The sequence below is a fragment of the Morus notabilis genome, unplaced genomic scaffold (assembly GCF_000414095.1).
Source record: "Morus notabilis unplaced genomic scaffold, ASM41409v2 Scaffold2035, whole genome shotgun sequence".
In the NCBI taxonomy this organism is placed as follows: domain Eukaryota; kingdom Viridiplantae; phylum Streptophyta; class Magnoliopsida; order Rosales; family Moraceae; genus Morus; species Morus notabilis.
The window spans coordinates 165916-191829 of NW_010360448.1; the positions used below are offsets into that span (position 1 = coordinate 165916).

Below are 25914 nucleotides of genomic sequence, written 5' to 3' on the forward strand. Positions count from 1 at the left end.
AAAAATAGAATCAATTTCAAACATGGCCTAAGATTTCCCGCTATAGCCACATTTTTCTTCTTAAGATAAGATTTTTTCCCAAATCTCATTTCTCTTTGTATTTCACTCATGTGTCCCAAGCGACAAACTACAAAGTCCATTGTTCGTCCCACAAAAATTCCCTCATCAATCTTCATGGATTTTATAGTTAGCAAGGGGATCCAATGAGTATATAATTCAAACTAAAATAATTATAGATAAATTAACTAACTCAAATTAATACATTTATCATTTAACAAGAAGATCGAATGATCATATATAATTGAAGCTAAAACAAGAATAGCTCAATTAATCAATTCAAATTAATATGTTAAGTGTTTAACTTCATCACTATTAGACAAATTCTGGAGCTAAACTAGCGATTACGCAGTGAAATTAGGTAAAAGCTAAAAAATTTCTCACTGTCTATAACGGGTGGACTTTGTTTATTCAGAAAAAAGAGAGGGAAAAAAAAAAAAAACAAATAGAGTGGTAGGGGTGCACAAAAACCCACCAAACGACCCACTCACACCGCACGGCCAGATTATCAAACCGTCAAACTATGGTTTCAAGCCGCCATACTTAAATGAATGGATGAGATTAAGGTCGCGTTTTGAATTCGTTTTAAATAATTTTAGTTTTTATGTAAAATTAAAATGAAAACGTTTTCAATCTCAGATATAAATTATTTTTGAATATGTGTTTAATAATTTTATTAAGAGATTATTTTCAGTATAAAAAAACTTATTAATATTTATCTCTCTCTGCTCGAGAGAGGAGAAAACAGAAACAAAAAATGAAAAATGATTAAAAGTCGTTTTTATTTTTCTTCCATTTTACACTAAACTAAAAAATTGTTTTCATTTCTATTTTTTGTCTTTAATTATGCTAAACGCCGTTTTTGAACCGTTTTCATTTTTTCTTTCTTAAAAAATGTAAAAAATAAAAATAAAAATAATTCCAAACACGGTATAAGTTTTTTAATATCAATAATTGGTATTGCATGGAATAATTAGTGGTTTTATTTATAATTTTTCATAATACTAATTTATATTTTAAATACATTTATTAAAATTTTTAATAACTCCCATGTCATTAAAATCGTAAGAATTATAGAAGGAGAAAGACAAACGGGGCATTTTGAATAGTTTTCTATTGATCAGAAGTGTTTTAAACGGTTTTAAAAGTTGAGAAGATATTTTAAAAAATAGTACGTGATACGGAAATATTTATGAAATTAATCTCTAGAATAATAGATAAGAAAGACGCATGAGACATTTTGAATAGTAATTTATAGATTGGGAGTGTTTCGAATAATTTTGAGAATTTAATGGGCATTTTAAAATGATATAATTCAAAGAGTATTTATAAAATTAATCTAAAAAAATTATTGAATTAATATTAGAAGTTTATGAGTGTAAATTTTTATTTTTTATTCTTATATTTCCTTTCGTCTAATATAACATTTGATTAAAAGAGTATGGATAAAGAATAAAAGATAAAAATGAAAAACCGTTCAATATCATTAACAAAAAAGAACCATGCAAATGGTATTCATCTCCTTTCTGAAAAAAAAAAAAATAAAAAAATAAAATAAAATTATTAGTTCCGTTAACCGCGATATATGCTCAAACTGCAAGAAATTCACCGGAAGCTTCATTTCTGGCGAAAATCTTCGTTATGGTTTCTGATCTACTGGATTCCAGTGAGGTATCAAGTGCTTCGGCAATATATTGTGGCGGAAGTCACATGTTTTCAAGGTTGGGTTTTGCGGCGCTAGGGTTTGGTTTTACATCATCTCTCTGTCTGTATTTGTAATCGAAGCCTTAGCCATCAGTATTTCAAGATGACAATCGGGCTTTGATGCTGACCCCAAGATGCCCCGGTAATGCTCATCTCTTTTCTCTGTTTTCCCTTTTCAGAACCCAATTTCGTTCTTATGCTCATCCTCCATTATCGCTCAAAAGGATTAAAAAACGATGTAAATTTGGAAAACTTAAGCTAGATGAAGCAGTGGGTTACTTCAATTTCATGATTCGGATGCGACCCTTGCCTTCTATTCGGGTTTTCAATCATTTCTTTGCGGCACTCTCCAAGATGAATCATTTTTCGGCTGTTGTTTCTATGTACAGAGATATGGCGGCTTTGGGTTGTGTTCAATTCCGACCAAATCTCTGTACATTGACCATTGTGATAAAATGTCTATGCCGTGTTAAGAATCTGGATTTGGGTTTTTCTGTTTTGGCGATTAGCTTTAAACAGGGCCTTAAGCCGGATGCTTTTACGCTAAATACCCTGCTTCACGGGCTTTGCAATGAAGGGCGGCTAGCTGCGGCGAGAGTGTTATTTTTGGAAATACTAGAAAATGAACAACCTTGTAATGAATTTACTTATGGGATTTTGGTCAATGCGTTTTGTAAGGCTGGAGAAACCTGTGAGGCACTTGAGCTAGTGAGGATTATGTATGACAATAAAAGGATTAAACCCGCTCTAGGATGCTGCAATCAAATCATCCGTAGTCTTTGCGACGAAGGACGAGTGGACAAGGCCTTGAGCTTGTTTGAAGATATGTTCAGCCATGATGTTGTACCGGACATCGTGACTTGTACTTTTCTGATTCATGGGTTATGCAAATGTGGTCGTTGGGAAGAGGCAATGGAATTCTTAGAAATCATGGCTGTTCGGGAAATTTCTCCAAATATTGTTGTATACACCTCTATATTGGATGCGATGTGTAAGGAGGGGAGAATTCAAGAGGCACTTGATCTTTTAAAAGCAATGAATGATAGAGGTCTAAAACCAAACGTCGTAACCTACACTTCTTTAATTTGTGGATTTTGTCGTTTGGGTCAATGGAGGAAAGCCATCCATTTGTTAGATCAAATGGACAATGAAGGTGTTCCTGCAAATGCTATAACCTTCACCACCATTGTTGATGCTCTTTGCAAGCAAAGAAGGATGAAGGAAGCGCTTGATGTGTTTCATCTCATGATTCAGAGAGGTGTAACCCCAAATATTGTCACTTATAGTACATTACTTTATGGATTGAGTCATTTAGGTCTATGGGAAGAAGTCAGGAGATTGTTTAATGAAATGGGTAGGCTTAACATATTGCCTGATTCTGTAGCTTTAAATGGAGTTTTGGATGCTTTTTCTGAAAAGGGTATGATGGACAAAGCTGAAAAATTGCTTGATGGAATGATTCGACACGGTCCCAAGCCTAATACTGTAACCTACACGACATTGATCAAGGGATATTGCCTGCTAGGTGACATGGACAAGGCAAAAAAGGTTTTTGAACAAATGGGGTCAATGGGTGTTAAACCTAATATTATTTCCTACAACACCTTGATCATTGGTTATATAAAGGCCCATAGAATTTATGTTGCTCTCAAGCTTCTTGAGGATGTGATCCAAAAGGGGTTGGTTCCTAACAACGTAACACAAGACATTTCAAAAAGCATTCATGCAAGACGGATTATCGCAGTGGCATGATAAGTCTCCTATTATTGCATTGGTATGATAAGTCTCCTATTATTGCATTGGTATGATAAGTCTCCCTAAGGTGTGTTCAGGAACTGATCACAGTGCTATGAGCTGATCTGAGGAGACCAGAGTCAAATATGATTGTAGGACTGACATTGTATCAATTGCAGAGCACCATTACCCCAAAGAAATGTTGCTGAAACACTCTTACTCAATTTATACTTTTATAGCCATTCAATTGTGAACTACTTGTTTACAGAAAGTCGCAATGAAGCTAACACTCGTGAAACTGTGTATTCTTTCAACGTGATTCTAACTCCTATATTGGAATGGAAAACCATTTTGATCTATTTATTCCAACAGTGGCTTATGTTGAGAAAGATCTACCGGAGATGATTATATTGAAAGCAAAACCTTTATGTATAACTGACACACCCAAATTATTCTATGAACTTTCTGTTGAAACTGCAGGGAAAGAAGCTTGGATATATAATCATGGTGATGAATTGCGCTGTGACTTGATGGTGTCGAATTTCCCTGGCATTTATGCTTCATAAGACGTATAATTCTATTTTAGCCTTTTAAAGGTTAAATTTTCTTTTGCAAGAGTTTGTGCTTTCGTTCAGTACATATTTTTGGAATGCTAGAGTATCTTCAAAGTTCTAGTAGCCAAAACATGGCAAGATTGAGAATTTTAAGATTGAAGAAAAGCTAAAGTTAGTTGTCTCTGTCAGTTTTTGTTTAGTGGGCTTGGTGTTGGTGATGTGTCACAATTTTAGTGGCGCACAAAGAGTTGGACAGAACCTAGAAGTCAGATGATCTTGTTCCTCACTCATGAGCTAATTATTATGTGTATAAAAAGCACTTGTTCATCAAGTTGTGTATGAGTTAATGCATGAAAGATAGTCTTATATCATATTTTTTCTTTGGTGAAACTGATAGCAAAACTTCGTTAATTGTAATATATTCAATTTGTATTGTATGAGCAATGCTATTGGGAGTGCCATTGTCCATTACTTGGGATGGTCTTTGATTTTGTTCTTCTTTCATAAAGAAAGAGATGTTACCAGTTTCTTTTCTATTATGAAGACAGAGTGACATGCATATATTCACTCTGGGCAAAATATACAAGAATTTTGGTGAAGAATTTTATGCAGTTCTCAGGTAAAGGAGACAAATTGTAAGTTTTATAAACTACATTTCATGATTTCTAGTTCATGGTATAGAATGATATTTGCCACTTAAAGGAATAAAACCCATCTTGCCAAAACGCCTTAGGGTCTTGGATATACTCGGTACTTGGAGGAAAAACTTTTCCTCCAATGGAATCAATCACAAGAGGATTGAGCTTCCTATTTCACAATCTCTCATAATCGAGTTTCTCCGACTGCAGGAAGAGATGAGAAATGTGGCTAATTAGAATACAATGTAACATTTTGTTGACATATGTTGAAGTAAATATATAATTAAAATTAAAAAAAATTAAAAAAAATGGTATACTTACTAAACTAGTAAATATACTATTTACTTCAAAATTTAATACACGGTATTAAGTTCAAACAAGTTTCAAAAAAATGCTTGTTACTGCAACTTCTGTAGAATTTAATTAAAATTTATGAAAAAAATGGAGAATTTACCTTTAAGAGTGTATGAGTTTAGATCTTTATTCTCTACTCTTGATAAATACATTTTTATTAGTGTAATTATTTAACTAAAAAAGTTATAAATTAATAGTAAAAGGTAAAAATTATAATCCATGCACATTTACAAGGTATTTATCAAAATAACCATTTATTTATTTATTTTTTGGCTACTTAATTGAGCTAGAATGAGCTCAGCTTGGATTGGCATCTTTGAATCATCAGCATTTTGTCGGTAGCCAATAAAACAAGCAGTTAAAATTGTAGTACCTTAGTAAGCATATAATAGTAGTACCTTAATAAGCATATCAGTTGGAAGCCAAGCCGGCGCTGTTGGAATACCAACCCATGCAACCTGTAAAACAGTAACGTCTCAGCAAATTCACCGTTGACTTTTGCATTTACAACAGGGTTATTAGTGCTTTTTTTTCCTCTTGAACTTTGACCGAATTGACAAGTTAGTCTTTAAACTTTTAATTATAACATATTACTTTTGAATGGATTAAATTTATAGAGTGCCCTTAAATTGATAAATGATTCAGAGACGTTTGGTTCATGGATTAGAATCATAATATTAGAACCATTTTCGATTTACGTGTATTTTTTGTGAGAGAAAATACTATAGTAAATCATGAACTATGATTCGAATCGGGGTACGAATCCTCCGATTAAACAACCCTGAAGTTAAAATTTGAAAGGAAACGCAATGCAAGTTAAAATAAAAATAAAATAAAATATTGAACTTCTCAATAGTAAAAAGTTTATGGGTATATACCCCAAATACCCTTGATAAAAACAAATTCACTTAAAACAGTAGTTTGGTAAGGGTTGGTCCTATCAATTAAAGCTTAGCATTTGGAGTGCAAGAGTGAAAAGAACAAAGAAATGAATAACCAAAAAAATGTAAGAGAATAAAAAGGAAAGGACTCGAGGAGTCTCTTACCAGTGCATGCTCTCCTGTCTCGAAAATGCGTAAATCCAAGACCTAACAAAATTTCCATATAGTTACTTCGAAATTTCGAATCAAACTTGGATAAGGGAAATTTTCACCATTCCCCTGATCAACTATATATCTTCAACATTGTTTCATGACTTGAATGAGAAGAGAACAATGTGAAGGATTTACCTCGCCGCGGTCTTCATAGATATAGTCCAGGCCTTTGTAGTAAGGAGGGTGCCCAACAGATAAATACTGCAGTTTGTATCAATATCACAGTAAAAAATGGTTGAGAAAAAACTCCGTTACTCACAAAATGGTGTGTCTCATTAGGTTGGATCCCACCTATCCACCTAGCGGAACTAACCTTGTGTGAATAGCGGGATTTTAATTCCATCGCGATAAATAGGAGTGCTATATATCAGTTTCTAAAGCTAAAGAAAGCAATGCAAATAAATCATTATATTAAAGTGCAATTCTCTATTTTGTTGTGAACTTTTTTGCCAAAATCAACTACTGTTGCATTGCATTCAAGTTAGTTATTTTGCTGGGATTGGTAGATTTCAGCAGAAAAGAAACGAGGGATCTGCATTATTTTCTTTTTCTCAAGTTATAACAGCACTGGTGTACTTATATTCAGCACTGGAGTTCCCGTGTTATTTGCTAGTTTGTACCCTATATTTTATGATTATAGAAAATATATATCATGCCCTTTTGGATTTCTCTTTTTGTCCTGATCAAATATGTTCTAACTTCTCAATGTTGTTTATTCGAATTTTAATTTAATATCATAGACCTTCTCTTGGACAAGTAATTTTGATCACCAATAAGAATTTGATATGAAATTAAATTCTAACAGTACATTGTTTTGTTTTTTTTTTTGGGAAAATCTAACAGTACATTGTTCAGAACATTCGAAATACATAATATATAGTTATAATAAGCTTAAAAGGGTATAAAATAGCAAATCACCCTAATTTTAATTTATTTTATTTTTTGAAGGAATAATGTCCTTTTTACGGTCTTTTACAAGTAGAAGATGTTAGCGCACAAATGGTTACAAAATACGTATCTGTGTGTGTTCGATTAGCGGAAGTACTCCAATTCTACTTACATTTATACTATTCAGATACTTCTCTTTATCCACCCTCACAATTTGACCTTTCTTCACTGCGCAACATAAAATAAATAAAAGATAATCACTAAATAATAGTACAAATTCTCAAAATTCATAAAAAAAAAAAAAAAAGGATTTCACAGAAAGAAAACTTACTTGAATATACGGGCTTTTTGAGAAGCTTAGAAGGAGCAGGCTTAGGAGGTGAAGAAGGTTGAGCATTGGAGGAGTCTTGAGTTTTGGCCTCTGTAGCCTTCTTCTCCTTTTCTGGCTCTGCAGATTTTACAGCTCTAATCGACCGAAGACGAATCGGGTTTCTTCTTGAAGTTTGGGAGAAGTGAGAAAATCGCCGGAAGGAGCTTTGTAAATGTGATGAGAGAGTGGCAGAGAAGGCCATGAGAGATGGATGTTTGTTGGTGTATAGTTGTTTTTTGTTGTTCAGTCTTTGGAAGCCTCTAATATTTGTGCAGATAAAGAGATATGATGGAATTCTCACTACTAACGGTCAGATTTTGGATTATTTTCATAAATGCCCCTTGAAGTACACTCTATTTCAAAATGCCTCATGATTTTATAAAACCGTTCAAAACACCTTTTAATTTGTAGAAAACCGTTTAAAACCCCGATCATTTGTACATGAGGAAGTTAATGATCAAATTAACAGAAGGACCTACGAATTCAAAGAATTACGTCCCCGTTCTGGTACATATACTTAAATCCGTTATTTTGATTTTGTTATAGTATTTTTTATCATACAAAAAATTTAAATTAAAAATTTTCTTTTCTTACAAAATTTCAATCAGAATTACTGAGTTGAACGCTTGAACTAAATAGACCCTATATGTTTAAGAACTCGTAAGTCAAGATTATAAAAGATGGAGACCCAAGTGTCAGAATTCCAAAATTTGGGATCCTATGTGCAAATTCGCTAGAAAGAATTGACAAAATACAAAATACAAAGTCGGATACTTATGTGCCAAGAAAATTGCAGAGTTTAATTTTCTTATTGGAAAAAGAAAAAAAGGTTTAAGGATTGTCAGTTTGAAATTAACTCAGAACCAAGATTTTGAAATTGGGGATGCAAGTGGCAAGAGTTCAGAAGTTTGAGAACCTAGCTACAATATAAATTTCTCTATTTGTTATTTATTATGAGGGAAAATCTACCTTGCCACGTCAGACGATAACCAAGCTCCACGTGGCCGCTGTCATGCCACGCCAGCCACCAGACAGGTGATGACGGTCGAAGGATTAGCTTTCAAAGATGAGTGCCAGTAACAGTGAGAGAAGGGTCGACCGTCCCAAGACCTTCCAAAATAATCCTTGAAGAAACGCTTAACAACAACAAGTTTGTAATGTGCAACATCCACAACAATGGTCAACCGATCAAGCAGTCAAGATGGAGGCGGATCCAAAGTCCCCATAGACCGACGATGCTATGCGAGGATCGACGGGACGGAGGTTCCGTTTTAACTTGTCATTGGGGCCTAGTGAGAACGTAGAGGGTAGCGTGTTTAGTCCTCTGACTCAGATCCCAAGAGTATCTCCGGAAGTGACAGGAGGAAAATCCCTAGGTTACTTGCAGGCATGAACAAAGTCAGTGGCAAGGAAAATGACTACTAGCCTGTTAGCCGCCTAAAACAGACCAATGGAAAGTCATAGAGAGTCACAGAGCCACAATAGTGGACAAAGTAGGTAGATGAACAGTCTGAAAAGGTACTAAATAGCTACAGTCTAGTTGAGTAGGATAATAGGCTACTCGAGAGAAACTGCTTGGTAACCATTTGCCTCGGTTTTCTCCAAAATGTAATCTGAGATATAAAAGGGGCAAGGCCCCAAAGAGAAAGGATGATGGTCATTTGAGAGAAAAAAAGCCCCCTTGTAATCAAAAAGAAAGAAAACATAGAGAAATTTCTCAAAGTGGACGTAGCTCTTGTCTTGAGAGTGAACCACTATAATTTCTGGTGTTCTTCTTATTTTCTTACATTACATTGTATTATGAATATCCATAAGATCCATACACGACCAGTTACACTTTTCTAATTAAAATTAACCAGATATCAAGTAGTCATTCACACGCGGTTTGGCCGGTTACTAAGTGGTAACTTGGTGTATTCTTGTTGACGAAAAATTACATTATCGTCACCTTCTTGACTTTTAAGCCATGCACGTACACTTTTGAACAAAAATGTAATCTTCCTCTTTCTCCAACAAATTAACGTTTCTGACAGATAATGTCCAAGTTATTCTTCAATTCTTATGATTTGAGTTGTTTTTTGCAGGTCTCTGGTGCTGTGTCTACAGATTAAGTAGTGTTACAATAAATCGGATCCAATACATTAGATATCTTATTAATAATATGAAAATTTAGCTGTCTAGATATTTAGCCATGAGTTAATAAATCATCAATAACAATGTGGCACGGGAACATCTAATGAGAATATATTGTTCCAATATTAGACTGAGATTAATTGAAGAGCCAAAAATATTATTATTTACATTTAGGTGTGCCTATATTGTGTAGAAGTATAGTTGGCAAGGTTTAACTCACAATATTAATTTGTCAAATTAGTAATTGATAAAAAAAAAATCGATGAAAAAGGAAAAACAAAACTCAATTCATAATGTCCTTGATCTATATTTCCAAGAAAAATAGATCAAAGAAATTATGATCAATAATATGGTTAAATAAAAAGTGGCACTAATGGTTCAAGAGTAGTGTTAGAAACACCAATTTTACTCCTTATTTTTTGTACCTATCTTGAGATGTCATATTTTCATTAACAAATATAATCTCTATTACTGATTGTTGTGACAATTTTTGAAACAACTCTCATGACAACTCGGAATTAGTGTAAAAAGATGGAATTAAAACTGGTATTTCTAGCATTATTCATGGTCCAATTTAATTGATGGTTGAAACTTGAACCTCAAAAGTTATATTCGTACTTTCTTATACGGAGAACAAAGATAGACATCATCACAGGGCTCATTTTTTAAACAACTAATACGATATATGTTATATGGTAAATGTTCCTTTGAGCTATATTATGGGTGTTAGCATGGTGTTGCGGGAGACATTTTGTGAGGAGATAAAGACGTTTTAAATGTTTTAGAATTGATGGGGACTTGTGATTGAACGACAAGATAACACCCTGGCCTTGCAAGAAAACATGCTGGTATGTATGAAGTAACACATCAATGAAAGTAGATGAAACGCGAGTGGGGAAGTGAATGTTTGATTTATAAATTTAGAATTATGATTTAAAATTATTTTTGATTTACGTGTATTTTTTATGAGAGAAAATACTATAGCAAATCTAGTCTAGCTTTGTTTTTTTGTTTTTTTGTTTTGTTATTAAATGCTCAATAATTAGAATTAAGATTGAAAAGGGAGCTCGTCTAAGCTTAATTGGATGTATAAAGGGAAAAAAGGATTAACTAAGCAATTTATATCTGTTGGTCATGGTGATATTTCTTTTTGTTTTTGTTTTTATTTTTTAATTTATTTTTCCATCATGCCACTTCAAGTGAGCTTATTCATGGGCGCCGAAAATAACGATTCAACATCGTACTAGGGACATGACCTTCTAAAGTGTACTGTGCTTAGAGTGTTTAAGGTTGTGTTTGGCATGAGAGTTCTAGAATTAGAATTATGATTCAAGTTCAAATTTTTGTTTGTTTACAAAAAGTAAAAAATGATTCTTAAAAACCAGTATTTGATTTGGATGGCTTTGGTTCAATGTTTGAACTATGATGTAATGTTTTAAACTAAAACTACCCCAAAAAATAACCATTCCTCTCCCGTAGTTTTGGATAGTTCAAACCCCTGGTTCTGACTCTGATTTTAAAACCATGGTTTGGACCCCACTCAAACAGTAAAATTGGGTTAACTTTTATTACCTTAACATAGTAAACTTCTGTAATTTGGGTTAAATTTTAGGATTAATTTCAAAAATCACCCCTGAACTATGACCCTTGTAACACTTTGCCCCTCAAATTTTAAAACGTAATATCCACTCCCCCCGAACTTTGTTCCGTTAACAAGTTTTCTCTTCCATTACAATGAGTGACGGAATTCACCACGTGTCACGTACATGACCCATTTGAGGAGGGTATTATTGTAAAATATATTGTCTTCGTCTTTCCTCCCTACCATTCACCTCTGTTATGTTTCTAGCTTTTATTTCTTCAGTTTTACTTCTGTGTTTGAGTTCTTTTTAGCTTTCTTTTTGTAATCTCTAAAGTCTCCTCTCTCCTCTCTCCTTTGTATTGATTGTATTCAATGTAAAATCACATCTCCACATATCTTGCCATGCAGTCGCCGTGTTTTTCTCTTCTCTTTCTTGTTGGCACCCCTCTTGTCAATGACACAAGATCTGTAAGGTTCTAAGCGATGAGAGATTGATCTTCCTTCGTCGTGCTTCTCTACCCAAACATTGTTGGAGTGGACAAAGAAAAAGGAGATTTCGTCATGAAGGAGCTAGAGCCTTGAAGCGCCTATTTGACATGCAGCCTTGTAGCGCGAGATGAGAACGACAATGAGATCTTGGTCGTAGGCCCATGATGGACACGTGAAGGAGATCTCCTTTGTGGTTCCAAGACAATAGAGAGATTCAAGCAGCTTGGTGATGGTCCTGATCGAGATATTTAAGTCTGACATGTCCTTGCATTGTCGCGACGAGTACGACAGCGAGATCTTGGTTGTGCTGGATTTGTGGAAGTGTGATTTTTGTATTTTTGTAAAGCTTTGATGATGTTTTTGTTGGGAATGGTGTCCTAGAAGCATGAGATGTAATAGGATATTTATTATTTATTTAATAAAAGAGTTTATTCATTATTTTATGTGCATATATTTATGAATATTTTATGAATATCAATGAAAATTCCATGATTATTTATGTAACCTTAAATATTGTATATAAGTGTTATATACGAGAGGATAATGTTTAAGGATAATAATAAAAAAGTAATGTTCATAATGAATTTAATTAAAGTTCGGAATCTTTAATTAAAACACTATTAATACATGTCATTCCCATTTAGAATGGAACGGTGTTATCCGCACTGTTAATATGGTGAGATATTGAATGAGTGTATTTCGCATAATGAGATTATGTGAAACATGGACACAGACACAATATGAATTTCTAATAATTCCGTTAAGTATAGAAATTCTAATTGAGTCTACCGATGGTCATATATAGGATGATCTTAATCCTGAGTTCTTAACAGACTCCTATTTATGGATTTGTGTCTTTTGATTTACTCGGTACGGATTTTGAGATCCTGAATCCTATTCCTTGTATTTTGGAGACATGATGAAGTAGGTAGCCGGGAATGTTATTACACGAGATGGAATCCATTCCTTCTTAAGAAAGAAGTAGATAAATAATTCTCTTGAGGGTTGATTCGGTACTTGGACCAGTAGGAGCTCCGATTCATGAATGTGTTTTATGAATCACTGTCCATTAGAGAATCAATGGTACTCAAGGATAAAGAAGTAATTAGAGAGGTTAACGGATTTTACCTTGCTCCAATTATGAATTATTTATGGAGGATTGATCTATATGCAATGACTATATCAAATGGACACTTCACAGTTTAGAAGTAATTTATATCTATAATTTCGAGAGTGCAATTCCAAGTTTATAGTGGAGTAACTATTGAAATTAATAGAATTAATTAATTAATTAAAGTGTTTAATTGATTATTAATTTTATTGGAGCTCGGAATTATAAGTCCATTAGTCCCCGCGTCGTCCTAGTAATTCTGCCAGACACAGAGGGCAAAATGGGAATTTTAGAATTACGGAATTCTAAAATTAAATACTCGAAAATAATTAATTGAGAATTAATTATTATTTAAATAATGTGATTATTTAAATTTGAATTTGAACACATCTAGATTTATCCATTTAAACTTATTTGATAAGTTGTTCAATTTAGAATTCAAATTAATTTAAGTTTGACTTAAATTGGAATTTGAATTTGAGTCAAAATTGGACTACAGGATAAATGATGATTTTCTCTTCCTTCCCTATCTGATATTGGCGCCACACAAGGATGAGAATCCCCTTAGAATGGCCGGCCATATAGGATAGAGGAAAAGAAGAGATTTGGTTTAAAAATTCAAATAGGAGATAATTAACAAGTTTTATCTTAGAGATAGAGATTGAATTCCTTCTAGAAGTTTGACTTCTACTCTATAAATACTATTTTTGAGACAATTTTTGGAATGGTTTTTTGCCCTAATTTTAGAGGTAGCCGAAATTTCTCTATAGAAATTTTAGAAACAATTTTTCAGCCCTAAGAGTTAAGGCTGGCCGAAATTCTCAAGAGAAAAAGGAAGGAAAAATTTTTTCTCCAAAAATTCCACATCGTGCATGCGATGGTGTTTGTGGAAATTCGAGTGTTTATTGTAACCCGTTTTGTCTCATGTGTGCCCACACACACGTCTTCGTAGATTCTAGGAATTGACGTGGAAGACATTGGTTTTCTAAACACAAAGATTGGAGCAAGGACTGTTCGTGGTCAAAGAACTCAAGTTATCATCCGAGTCGGCTTCCAGATATTTTTCCTGATTGAGTTCTTGATATATATAAGTTAATGAGATTAATTTATTCGTGCATAAATTAATATAATCTATAGAGTATCTCAAAAGTTTTATGAAAATTTTTGTTATACACGATCCGCCTCTTCCCCGCACCACCGCGCTTCCGCAGCCGAATTCGATTCGGGCAACCAACAGTTTTGATGCCTTTCTGTTGGTAGAAAATCTAAAATTTATGTATTTGAGTTGAAGCTGATGATGTTTCCTACAGAGAAGATTGTGAATTTTTCAATAAAAATGGAGAATTATCTGATTAGGAGGGTATAAGCGTAATTACGCTTTCAATTCTCACTAAATAAGTGACACGTAGCAATTTCGTCACTCATTATAACAGAAGGGAAAAACTTATCAACGGAACAAAGTTTGAGGAGATCAGCTATTATGTTTTAAAATTCAGGGGACACAGTGTTACAAGGAGCATAATTCAAGGAGAATTTTTGAAATTAATCCTAAATTTTATTACCTTTAACATAACCACTCAAACAGTAAAATTCTTTCAACATAGACAATTTGCAGAAACCCTGCTTCAGCTAGACAATAATTACTGTTATTACAGCAAGAATCATAACTATAACATCATTTCAACAAATCCCATGCAGTTTCAATATAGATTTTGTGAGTAAAAAGTAAACACTACAAAAGATAACCCACTTATCCAGTGTCACGGCCGCCCATAAAAAAGGATAGACGGCCGCTCCACTTAACTTTTTTTCTTGCATATAAAATTTTATAAAATTTATAATTCGCCTCCTCTAAAATTCTAATCTCATTATTTGTCACATCACATTCTCGTCTCCTAATTAATTTTTTTGGATCCGCTCTTGTACATATCTATAACTAATTAAAAATAGTCATGTCATCTATTTAACGTAACAAAAACATTTTCTGTCGCTGGCCATATCCCCAAAAACGAATCTAGTTTTGCATGCTTGAGCACATTCTGCTTCAGTTCTACAGATCCCACAAAGAACCCAATTCTCTGATTCTGTCGCTAAAAATAATTTAGCATTATGTACGTGGATATAAATAATAGATGATACTAAAAGAAAATAATCGATGACATAAAAGGAAATCTCTTGGGTTCTGTTCATAGAAATTGATCAACCTTGAATTTGTAGAGATCTTGTGTTAAAGGTTTCTCTTTAGTAGAATGGTTTAAGTTTTTCAATGGTGTGAACGAATATACGGGAATAGCAGTATTTTGTTCGTAATTTATATATCTCCTGCAATTATCAAATAAAAATATGCGTACTTAGTCAATGGTGTATCAAATGAATTTAGAAAATGGAATATAAATATACAAAATTGTAATACGAACATAATTTAACATCAATTGTATTAACAAGGGTGGGATAATTAAGTACCAACCGAACAGAGAAGAATGCAAAATTAATTTTACTCCAATATTTATGGTATCGTTCTTTTAGTCGTGTTATATGAACCAGACAATTGTAATTAATTGAGTAAGTTGACAAAAAAAATTAATAATTAATGAGCATAATCATATAAAATGCCACATCATCAATGAAAGTAACTATTAAAAATTCGTACATGTAATTATGTATATGTATATATTGATATATTTTTAAAATATGTTCATATTTTTTTTATTAAGAGAATATGATAAATTTTATAAATTTCTCTTGAACTTTGTCACTTGTGTCAACATGCCTTCTGAACTTTAAAATGTATATGTCGTGTCCCCTGAACTTTATCACTTGTGTCAATATGTCCTCTTACGTTAACTCCGTTAAGCTTTTTAACAGAAATGTTTATATGCCCCCTAAACTTTATCACTTGTGCCAATATGTCTCATGAACTTTATAATGTACCTGTTTTACCCTTCGAACTATGATATCTCTCTAACTTTTTCCCCTCCATCTTGATTCTATTAATTTTTTGAACGGAAATGTTGATATGACCATTAAATTGTTAATTATCTAAAATATTTAACCATTAAAGTTTGTTAAGTCAATGGGTTTCTTAAAGTTTGTATTGATTGTTTAAAAAAATGTATAATAAAATAAATGACGTGAATGCATTTAAATTTAGAAATGCTATATATGTATAAATAATAAACATGTTTTATATCGAGCACTTTTATCTAGATAAAATATTAAGGGAAAAAAACTAACAAAATTCATTACATTATACATATTTGCTCCTCTTTTTTTTAGATAATCAACAATTTAATGATCATATCAACATTTTCATTCAAAAAACTTATAGAATCAAGATTGAGGGAGAAAATTTAGAGATATATCATAGTTCAGAAGGCAAACCAGGTACATTTTAAAGTTCAGTAGGCATATTGACACTATTGACAAAGTTCAAGGGTGTTTATAAGCATTTCCGTTAAAAACTTTACAAAGTTAACCTCATGGGGCATGTTGACATAAGTGACAAAGTTCAAGGAGCACAACATGTAAATTTTAACGTTTAGGGGGCATGCTGACATAAGTGACAAAGTTTAGAGAATTTATAAAATTTGTCCAAAAAAATATGTTCATTTATTTGTGCAAGAACGTCATTTAAAAAAAAAAAGGCAACTAAAGCTCGTTCTCCCCAATCACAACTCAAAAATCCTTACCGTGAAATTTTAGAAAAGTCTACTGATAAAATTTATTATTTCGCTAATAAAACATAAAATATATCAAAATAAAAATACAAGGCCGCTAATATTTATATTTTTTTAGGATTATTTTTACTGGTGTCCTTGAACTTTGGAGTCATTCTTAATTTGTCCTTTAAACTTTTAAAATTTTTACATTTCCTCCTAAACTTTGAATTGTTCTCATTTAACCATTTTTTGTTGTAATTTTTATCAAAATCAGACAGAAAAAAGGGATTAAGTGTGATCATATGGGTTTTATCTTTTTTTTAACAGAAATCTAAATAGAAAAACCACGTGTCTGTGTTATTCTCTTTTTTCTATCTATAGTGTGGTCATATGATTTTTATCTATTTTTTTTAATAAAAATCCAAATAGAAAGACCACGTGTCTGCGTTATTCTTTTTTTCTATATATTTTTAATATAAATTATAATAGAAGGGGTTAAGTGGAAACAATTCAAAATTTAAGAGGAAAAGTGAGTTTTTCTGCGTTATTCTCTTTTTTCTATCTATTTTTAATAGAAATTACAATAGAAGGTGTTAAGTGGAAATAATTTAAAATTTATGAGGAAAAGTGAGAATTTTTAAAATTTAAGAGACAAACTGAAAATGATTCTAAAATTTAAGAGGTATCCGTGATAATAACTCTTTTTAAAAAAAGTTTCCATTATTTTTCATATTTTCACAGCTATTTGACCTAGAATTCTATGAACATATATATATATATATATATATAACTTTTAGAGTAAAAGGTTATTGGGGTATATATAAGAATTATGTGTATTTTCAAACTGACCTGAATGTTGGACGACGAAGAAGATGAAAATAAAGATCAAGATATAGATGGACTTAGAGCTCATAGCTATTCTCACTTTCTCAGTTCACACCACCATACAAGCAGAATTTTTTTGGCCTCTATCATATCTACTTGAGAGTGATTATTTAGTTTGATTTTGTTCCCTCAAAAAAGAGATGCAAACCTTCAACAATGAATATTATGCATTGAATACGTTGTTCCCTTTGTCTATGTTGAGAAGGCAAGTCTTGTTTAGCCTCATTCATTTCACCGATTTAAGTTTAAAATTCGAGTTTTGTTACAATAAAAAGCTTTCAGAAATAATCACATCTAACTTTTTTACTACAGTAAAAGGCTTTCACATAAATTCACATATCACTCAAATTAAAAACTCGATTCAACGAACTAAACGCGCCCTTAAAAACTCTACAATGGAAGAGTCCTCAAATCAGAGTGTTGCTCTTCTCTCTCTATTTTTTTTTTTTGGCTAAAATAACATATTCATTTATTTCTTATGGCTAATAAAAGAAACAGAAAACAAAAAGTGTACGAGCACATGCTAACTTTCCTAAATTTATTGAATATTAGAACCGATTGGTTCCAAATTTTGCCACCTCGACTTCCCGTCCTGATTACAAACATCTTATCATTTTCTACTTTCCTAGTGTTTGTTTTCTGATAAAATTAGAGGATGTTTGGTTGATGGATTCAGAATTATTTTTGATTTATGTGTGTTTTTTATAAGAGAAAACACTGTAGCGAGTCACGAACCATGATTCGAACTATGACACGAATCCTTGAACCAAACGCACTCTTAATTTTTGAAATGTACTTGGCACGTATTATCGTGTCAGAAACACTTGAAGAGTTTATTATTTATCATACCATGATAAATTTATTTATAAACCTATTTAAGGATTTTTGAATATTTTTGAAAATAAGTTTCTAAAATTTTAATTGAAATAATACTCATTTTTTATTTCAAACACTTAATAATAAAAAAGATATGCATAATTTTAAATTAGAAAAAGACGATTTAATATAAAATATATGTGTAAAGTTAATTTTTGATATGATAGGAATTTACATGAAAAACAATTAAGTATGGAAGTATTTAAAGAAAGTTATTTTAATATTGATAAAAAAATTATAGAAATACATGCAACAAAAATTAGCTTCATAACAGTGAAGTGAAACAATATATTTTTAAGAACACAGGTAAAAAATTAAACTATCAAAGAAAATTCACAAAATAAAAAAAAATAAAAACAAAATATTTAAAAAAAGTAAAAAAAGAATGAAGATGAAGATAAAGTAAAGAAGAGTAAAAAAAAAAGAAAAAAAATGGAAGAGGGAGGGGTTGCCACATGACAACCTTGGAGAGAAAGAGTTTGACTCTTTTAATAGTTGTTAGATAAAAATAAAATAAAATATTTTATTTTAATCGGCTTAACCTCATGATCTTTAAAAATGATTAGTAGAGTCCACGTGTCAAACATTAAAAGCATAAAATAATAAAAAGAGTAACATGAATAGTGTCGTTAGCATTTTTCTTAACAATGGTTATAACATCTTGAATATAAAAATGCCTACTTATTATTTTATTTACAAAAATACTATTGTTATATATAATATATAAAGACGTTTATATCCTTACCTAAGGAAAAAAAAAAGGAAAAAGCTAATGAATCAATAAAATAGGAAAGAGAACATAATATATATTCAAATTTAAATACAAAAGTCAAACAATTAAATTTAGTAAAACCAAATTATTTCAAGAAAAGGAAACTTTCTTTAAACAAATTAAAGAAAAAACACCTACTCAATTTTTTTCAAATAAAAACCAAATAAGTCTTGCACAAAAAAGGAAACAAAATCTTAAAACGTCAACCTAATTACATTAAGGAATTAGAAAATTATGATAAACATATAAAACAAGTTATAGACAAGCAAAAAAAAAACAACAAAAAAAAAATCTCTCATATTTTCATTATTTTAATGATGGATATCATTATGAAAAAGAATGAATACAAATTTTTGCAAGCAATCTGAGAGGTATTAAATATGATAAATAATAAAAAATTTTATTATCATAAAGGATGAAAGTTTTATGATATTGACACAGATAATTAAAAAAAAAGCGTTCAATATGTACAAAAAAAAATGTGAAAACAAGCAGCATCATAAAAATAGGTCAAAAAGCTTCAAAAATCAGAGCAAAAAAAAAAAAAAACGTAAAAAAATGAATATATGAGAAAGAAGATAATGTATAATAATAAAAAAAGGAAGAACGATCAATATACTATTCACGTAAGAAAAAGGATTTTCATTATATTTATGCAGATATCATTGTGAAACAAATTACATATAAATTCAAAAAAAGGAAAAAGAAAAAATGCTTACCAAAAACATCAACGTCAGGAAAAAAAAATGAACTAAAAAAAAAGACACTGCTCAGCAAAAATATCAACATCAGGAATAAAAGGAGAAAATAAGAGAGAGAGAGAGAGAGAGAGAGAGAGAGAGAGAGAGAGACTCACCAACAAATCTAAAAATGAAACTAAAAAAAGAAGCAAAAAAAATGAAACTATTCCCCTTATAAGAAGACTGTATACGACCAATTTCATATACATTGCAGAGCGAAAGCAAAACGATTTTGTATTAGTTGATTGATAAAGGAGGCATGAAAAAACAATGGTCATGTATCAATAGAAGAACTGAGGCAAATGGATGTTTATGAACATGAAGATTATGAAAAATTCATGTCTAAAATAAAAATAAAAATAAAAAAGATGAAAAATCTATAATTTAAAAATAATATCAGTTTTAAACCAAAAAAGTTATTATAGAATAATAATTAGATTAAAATGGTAAGTCAAAACAGAATACGTTATAAAAAATCAACCCAAAATCATAAAAATATCACCATATAAAGAACATGCTTAAAATAACAAATAAGGGTATCTCCGACATTCATGTCTTATTATTCACAAATAGACATTTCTGTAATATTAAAAATTAACATTTTGGAGTCAAGGCTTTGAAAATAGGTATTTTGTTTAATTATTTCTTGTTCTTTTGTCCATTTATTACTCAAGTTTATCCGCTTCTTATCCACTTCTGAGCCCAAAATGTCGATTAAGTTGATTTTTTTTTTTTTTTTTTTTTGCTAATCGATTAAGTCGTTTTTTGGACACTGAGTATGTTTGATAGGAAAGAAAAGTAGAAGAAAGAAGGTGGAGAGATTTTGAGAGAGAAAATAGAAATATAAGTTGTTTGGTAGGAGAGAAAAGAGAAGGAAGATAAAATATAGTGAAAAATAATACATAAGTCCCACCATTTTTCTTCTTTCCACAAGTGGACAGAAAATGGGATAAAAAATGAAAACTAATTAAAGTGAGCAAAGTTACTAAACTACCATTTTCTCCATCAACATCCAAACAAAAAATTTAAAAGTATAAAAATAATTTATGAGTAAATTTTTTTCTTTCCTCTCAATTTAACTTTCAATATCAAACAAGTGAAGGTAAACTCATTTTTTTTTTCATCTTCTCATACCAAACAACATAAAAGAAAAGCAATTTCTTTTCCATCATTGCTATTATCCATCACTTTCATATTTCTTTTCTATCATGCTTTCTTTCTTTCCTACCAAGCATAGCATAAAGGTTGTATTTCCTCTCAAAAATTGTAAGAAACAGATTTTTAAAATTAAATTAAATAAATATCATATCTTAAAGCTATTTAAAATAAATAAAAATTTACCATACAACTGCTAAAAGAATTTAATATCATGAAATAAATCTACTTATTAATTTAATTACAAAATAATAGATATAATTGGTTAGCCAAAGATTCGTTCCAGTAAAAAATTCTCAGTCATATTTAACTTTTTTACTACAGTAAAAAAACTCACATAAAATCACATATCAACTCAAATCAGTAAACTAAACAGACCCAGTGAAATAAATCCAACTTATCTCGTAAAGCTATATCAAAAAGGAAAAAAAACAACCGATCAAATGAATATCAACCTTTGGAAAAAAAAAAACAATAGATTGAAAAAAAAAAAAAAAAAAAAATTGTTTCACGCCCAAGAAAAAGAACATAACAAATTAGAAATCATGTTAGAAGGCGTCTTGAAAATGATAACCTATTTTCCATTTTAAATTCCAACAAGCAATTCGAGGGAATGCTATTATATCATGCATGCCAACTGTTTGCAGATGGTGCAACATGCTTAAAAAATAGAAAGAAAGATTCATAAATGTGATTCACAACGATAAATTATCTCCGAAATATGATTATCCCTACATCGAAAAAACAATGTTCAACATCGGTACAGTCGACTAGAACAAAATAAAAATCCATCGGCAAGTTTTTCTCTAATGGAAGTCCAAACCAAAATTTTGGAGTGCACGCCCACTAAAAAGCAGCTCTGTAAAAAAAGATATCTCAAAGTTCACATCACACCATTCTATGCCTCAGTTACTGGATATTCAAACACAACATCCTTGCCTGAAAGCTTCCTGTAAACTGCAGAAAAACTCTCAAGCTTGTACTCTGTATTGTTCCGTTCCTTAGGATCTAAGAAAACCTGAGTGCGGAGAATACAAAACGTCAGTGAAGTAAAATAGAAAATACCAATAAGTTATTGTAGTAACAAAGAAAACGTATAAGCATCATAACATATGAAGAGAGAACACAAGAACATAATATATTTTTTGCTTAAACCCTCCAACATTAACTATAATAGTTTACCTTCATTATCTTGGAGCCATCTAGACTATATCTGACACGCTTTCCAACAATCTCAGCAGGCAATACAACGTCCTCAAGCATTGCCTCATGGACAGTAGTAAGTGTACGGCTGCGGGGCCTTTGAGCTGCAGAGCCCTTTTTTGGGGGCCTCAAGATCCTCCTTGTGGCAATCAGGATAACATCCTATAACATTAGAGGCCATAAACATCAATGTCATAAAGCTTAGTTAGAAAAGAAAGTCATAAAAGTATGCACATATGAATATCTACATGTATTGCATGGTGTATAAAAAGAACTAGTCATTAATTACTATCTTCCCAAAAAAAGGTTCTCTCCCATGTAGTGAACCAAAAACGTGATGCTTCGTGTAAAAGTGAGACAAGCTTAGCGGAAACCAAGAGAATAGAGCGATAAAGCCAACTTATAAGAATCCAAAGTAAAATCTAAAGTCAGACAAATGAGTCAAAAGTTTTCTTAAATTGCCACTTGCTAGGCAGAGAACTGAAAATGACACATAAATTAATTCCCGTTGGACAATAGACCTGAATCGATGCTTCTATAAGTCTTCCCACCGCAAAAATCAAACAATTTTCACTATAATCAAAGAACATAAAACATTAATCACCTTGCCGCTAAACTTCTTCTCAAGCTCTCTCACAAGCCTAACATGGATCTTGCGGTAAGCTTTTCGCAGCCTGTACGGGACGTGAATGACAACAGCCTTCCGGCCACCAGAGACATCAACTTGACTGCAACAGAGTAAATAATACGACTCATTTAGCAAACAATAACAATATTATATACCCAATTCAGTCATCTAATCAACATTCTTACATGGCCGAATTTATGTACAGATCCTTCAGGTCACTTTTCAGCTCCTGGTTGGTATTCTCCAAATCAAATATAGCCTTCAGATAAACAGAACAGGATCAATTTAGTAATAATTTGTACAACAATTTCACGAGACTTAAGAATGCACATCAAACAACTGACTTACACACCTGCGCTACCGACTCCTCAAATTCAGTCGGTTCGGCATCCTTGTCTTTGTGAATCTTCTTCCTTGACGTAAACATCTTGCAAAGCCTAAATTAATTTAAAAAAATGCAAGGACGCCCAAGAAAACATAAGAGGGAATATTTACTTTGGAATCTACAAACAGTTTTACAAGCTGAGAGAGGTACATATTCTGAAGGATGAACATGAATAAAAAGACAGATGATTCGAGAATCTAATTTCCACTCTAGAAAACCCAATACATTTATAACTGAAAACTCCTCAAAAATCACAAGTATAAAGAAAGTAAACTAAAATATGAAAACAATGCTCATTAAAGTTTTAAAAAAAAATGTAAGCAATACACAGAAATAAAGCAAATGAATATCAAAAGGAACAAAATGAGCTTCTCATTATAACTTCACTGACGCAGTTGATTCGTTATAGTTACCCAGTTAAGAGGGTTCATTCTCAGCTGTTTGACGAGTAAGAAAATTCAAGAAAACTTAGAACTTAAAACAAGAAACAATAACGGAACACATCAAAGTATAGCAAATCAATCTCAAAGCATGCACAACAAAAAATAATTAAAAAAAAAGACCCCAAATTTTTCACAAATTCAAATCATGTATGAAGAAAAGAATGGGAGAAAATACAAATTTTCAGATTTAAAAGGATGATTACGTACAAAGAAGAGAAGCTTTGTTAAATGACAATGGAGTTTTTGGGTGTACCTGAAAGAGGACCGACGAGTGGAGGCCGGAGAGATCTGCTGAGACGAAGACAGAGAGTAGACACAAAACCCTAGAGTTTGCAGAGAAGACTTTTAGGGTTGGGATGAAACGAATTAAAAGTCTAAATTGAACGGCTACGATGGCATATTGGTAACTGGACGGATGAGATTGAGTACATAGATTAAAATGTTTATCGATTCATGGCCACTCGTTTAAAAGCATCCGACGGTTCACGTAATTTACTAAAAATACGAAAAATTAGACACGAGCAGGATTTTGGACATTGGTGGAAGCAATGCAACCAATTATTTATTACATATATACTTTTTTTTGAACCGCAATGAAATATATTCATTAAAAAGCAAAACGGTTAGAATACAAGATAACACCAAAATCAAAAGTGTCACTCATATGATTAGATAATATAAACGCATCCTTATCACAAAAATAGAGAGGACTCATCCACAAACTGGCATTAAAATAAAGATTCGACCACATAGAAATGATTCAAGATGAGCCACATTTTAGTCCAACAATAGATCTAAATCACACAACTCAGTCTTAAAAGGGTGAAGAGACTATCCTCCATCTAAGAGACACACCACGGACATAGAGTGGTGGGGAGACCACCCTCTAACTGAGACAAAACGCCCAGAGATGGAGAAACCATCACCATTACCACAACATAAACATAAAGAAAAACCATAAAAACATTAAAATATCCATAAAGATCTCAAAAGATCAATCTAACAAGATCGAAACCCTCAATGTCAGAAACATGTGAAGATCAGTGAGAACGTGTAACACCCACCTTATTAGATAACTAATAGAAACAATATAATTTACCTAAAATGAATCTGCTAGTTTTAGAATATGTTAGAATGATTTTCGGTGTCCATAAAGCAAAAATAGTCATATCCTATTATGACAAAAGTTGAGGATACTATAAGAAATGACTTGGTAAAACCCAAATTTTTCAGAGGTTATGGAAGAAAATAGAAAAGGTAACGTAAAATTTTACTAGACTTAGAAAGAACCTAAATTTGACAATTATTGAGGATATGAGCTTAGAATCATACAATTCCTGATTGGGACATGAAGGTCATTTTTGAATTATTTCGGTATCAGAATGTACTGCAAAATATGAAGATTATACTGAGATCGGTCGACATCGAAGTCAAAAGGACAAAAGGCAAAATTTATCATACTGAAATGCTTGATCATGATTATGTAACCATATGAATAAATATTGTTATGAAATAAAATAAAATTCATTTTTATACATATGGCTTTATTTAAAAAATGAAAAAGATTAAATTATTACGTATTTGTACTAAGTTTAGTAGTAACACTCCTCAAAATCACTAGGAAATTTACTATATATATCTCTGTATCAATGATCAAGTTGCAGCATAAATAGTGTTATTGCTAGCGTTCAGAGAAAAGATAAGATTGCGACTCTATCAGAGCAAGAATACAAATTTATATATATCTCTTTTTTTTGCAACCTCAGAGCATTTTTAATGCAATATTATAATTGATGTGTCAATTACAAATATAACATTTATGTGTAAAAAGTACTCTCTAATATCGTGTTATTTGTTGTGCCAAACTTGTCATATAATATACTTTGCAGAAAATTTTCACCGAAAATAGCATATTGTAACTCTAGCATCTGATTGTTATAAGTTGAAGTTGTTTACTTCATGTAATGTATTGCAACTTTTACATTTTTAATTATTTTAATAATAAAAATTAACTTTTATAACTTTCAAAGCTCAATAATTATACGAACAAGTAGAGTTAGTATTTTAAATAGCATTATACAACACAAATGAAACTTACATATCATATCATACTTTTTAGTGCCAAATATACAATTGATATTAGCATTTGCACTGGAGATAGCCATAAAATTTATAAGCTCAGAGACACCTTGAGTTGCTAGAGCTGCTACTTTGATGTTTGACACTTTTTCTCTTGTATCATTATCTAGGGCTCTATCAGGAATATGCAGCACCAAAGAATCGCTGATAATTTTAAATTTTTTAAATTTTGTTGTTTTACATGCTTTTTGCGATAATATAAACGCACATAGAAATGTCACTCACATGATTAGATAATATAAACGCATCCTTATCATAAAAATAGAGAGGACTCATCCACAAACTGGCATTAAAATAAAGGTTCGACCACATAGAAATGAT

General features: G+C 31.6%; 3 protein-coding genes across 4 annotated transcripts; 1 reads left to right on the forward strand and 2 right to left on the reverse strand.

Annotated features, from left to right (window-relative positions):
- The first annotated feature begins 1593 nt into the window (after nt 1–1593).
- On the forward strand, nt 1594–3978 carry LOC112091293 (putative pentatricopeptide repeat-containing protein At1g12700, mitochondrial). The gene has a single exon (XM_024164515.1). The coding sequence runs from the start codon at nt 1882–1884 to the stop codon at nt 3511–3513; it is 1632 nt and encodes a 543-aa protein (XP_024020283.1). The 5' UTR covers nt 1594–1881; the 3' UTR covers nt 3514–3978.
- Nucleotides 3979–4682: 704 nt separating this feature from the next.
- On the reverse strand, nt 4683–7636 carry LOC21402864 (NAD(P)H-quinone oxidoreductase subunit O, chloroplastic). Its single transcript, XM_010096437.2, has 6 exons — nt 7355–7636; nt 7196–7251; nt 6271–6336; nt 6088–6129; nt 5440–5499; nt 4683–4891 (listed from the first exon to the last, which is right to left on the reverse strand). Exons 1-6 carry the CDS (start codon nt 7593–7595, stop codon nt 4862–4864), a joined length of 495 nt encoding a protein of 164 aa, XP_010094739.1. The 5' UTR covers nt 7596–7636; the 3' UTR covers nt 4683–4861.
- A 13799-nt stretch (nt 7637–21435) lies between these two features.
- Nucleotides 21436–23802, reverse strand: LOC21402865 (40S ribosomal protein S7). Of its 2 annotated transcripts, none has more exons than XM_024164507.1 (6): nt 23708–23802; nt 22979–23063; nt 22812–22885; nt 22603–22726; nt 21978–22160; nt 21436–21813 (listed from the first exon to the last, which is right to left on the reverse strand). In XM_024164507.1, the coding sequence occupies exons 2-6, from the start codon at nt 23051–23053 to the stop codon at nt 21694–21696; spliced, it is 576 nt and encodes a 191-aa protein (XP_024020275.1). In that variant the 5' UTR covers nt 23054–23063; nt 23708–23802; the 3' UTR covers nt 21436–21693. The 2 variants fall into 2 exon arrangements, with proteins under 2 accessions (XP_024020275.1, XP_010094740.1); XM_010096438.2 differs by having other exon boundaries at nt 22979–23053; nt 23708–23790.
- Between the last annotated feature and the right edge of the window lie 2112 nt (nt 23803–25914).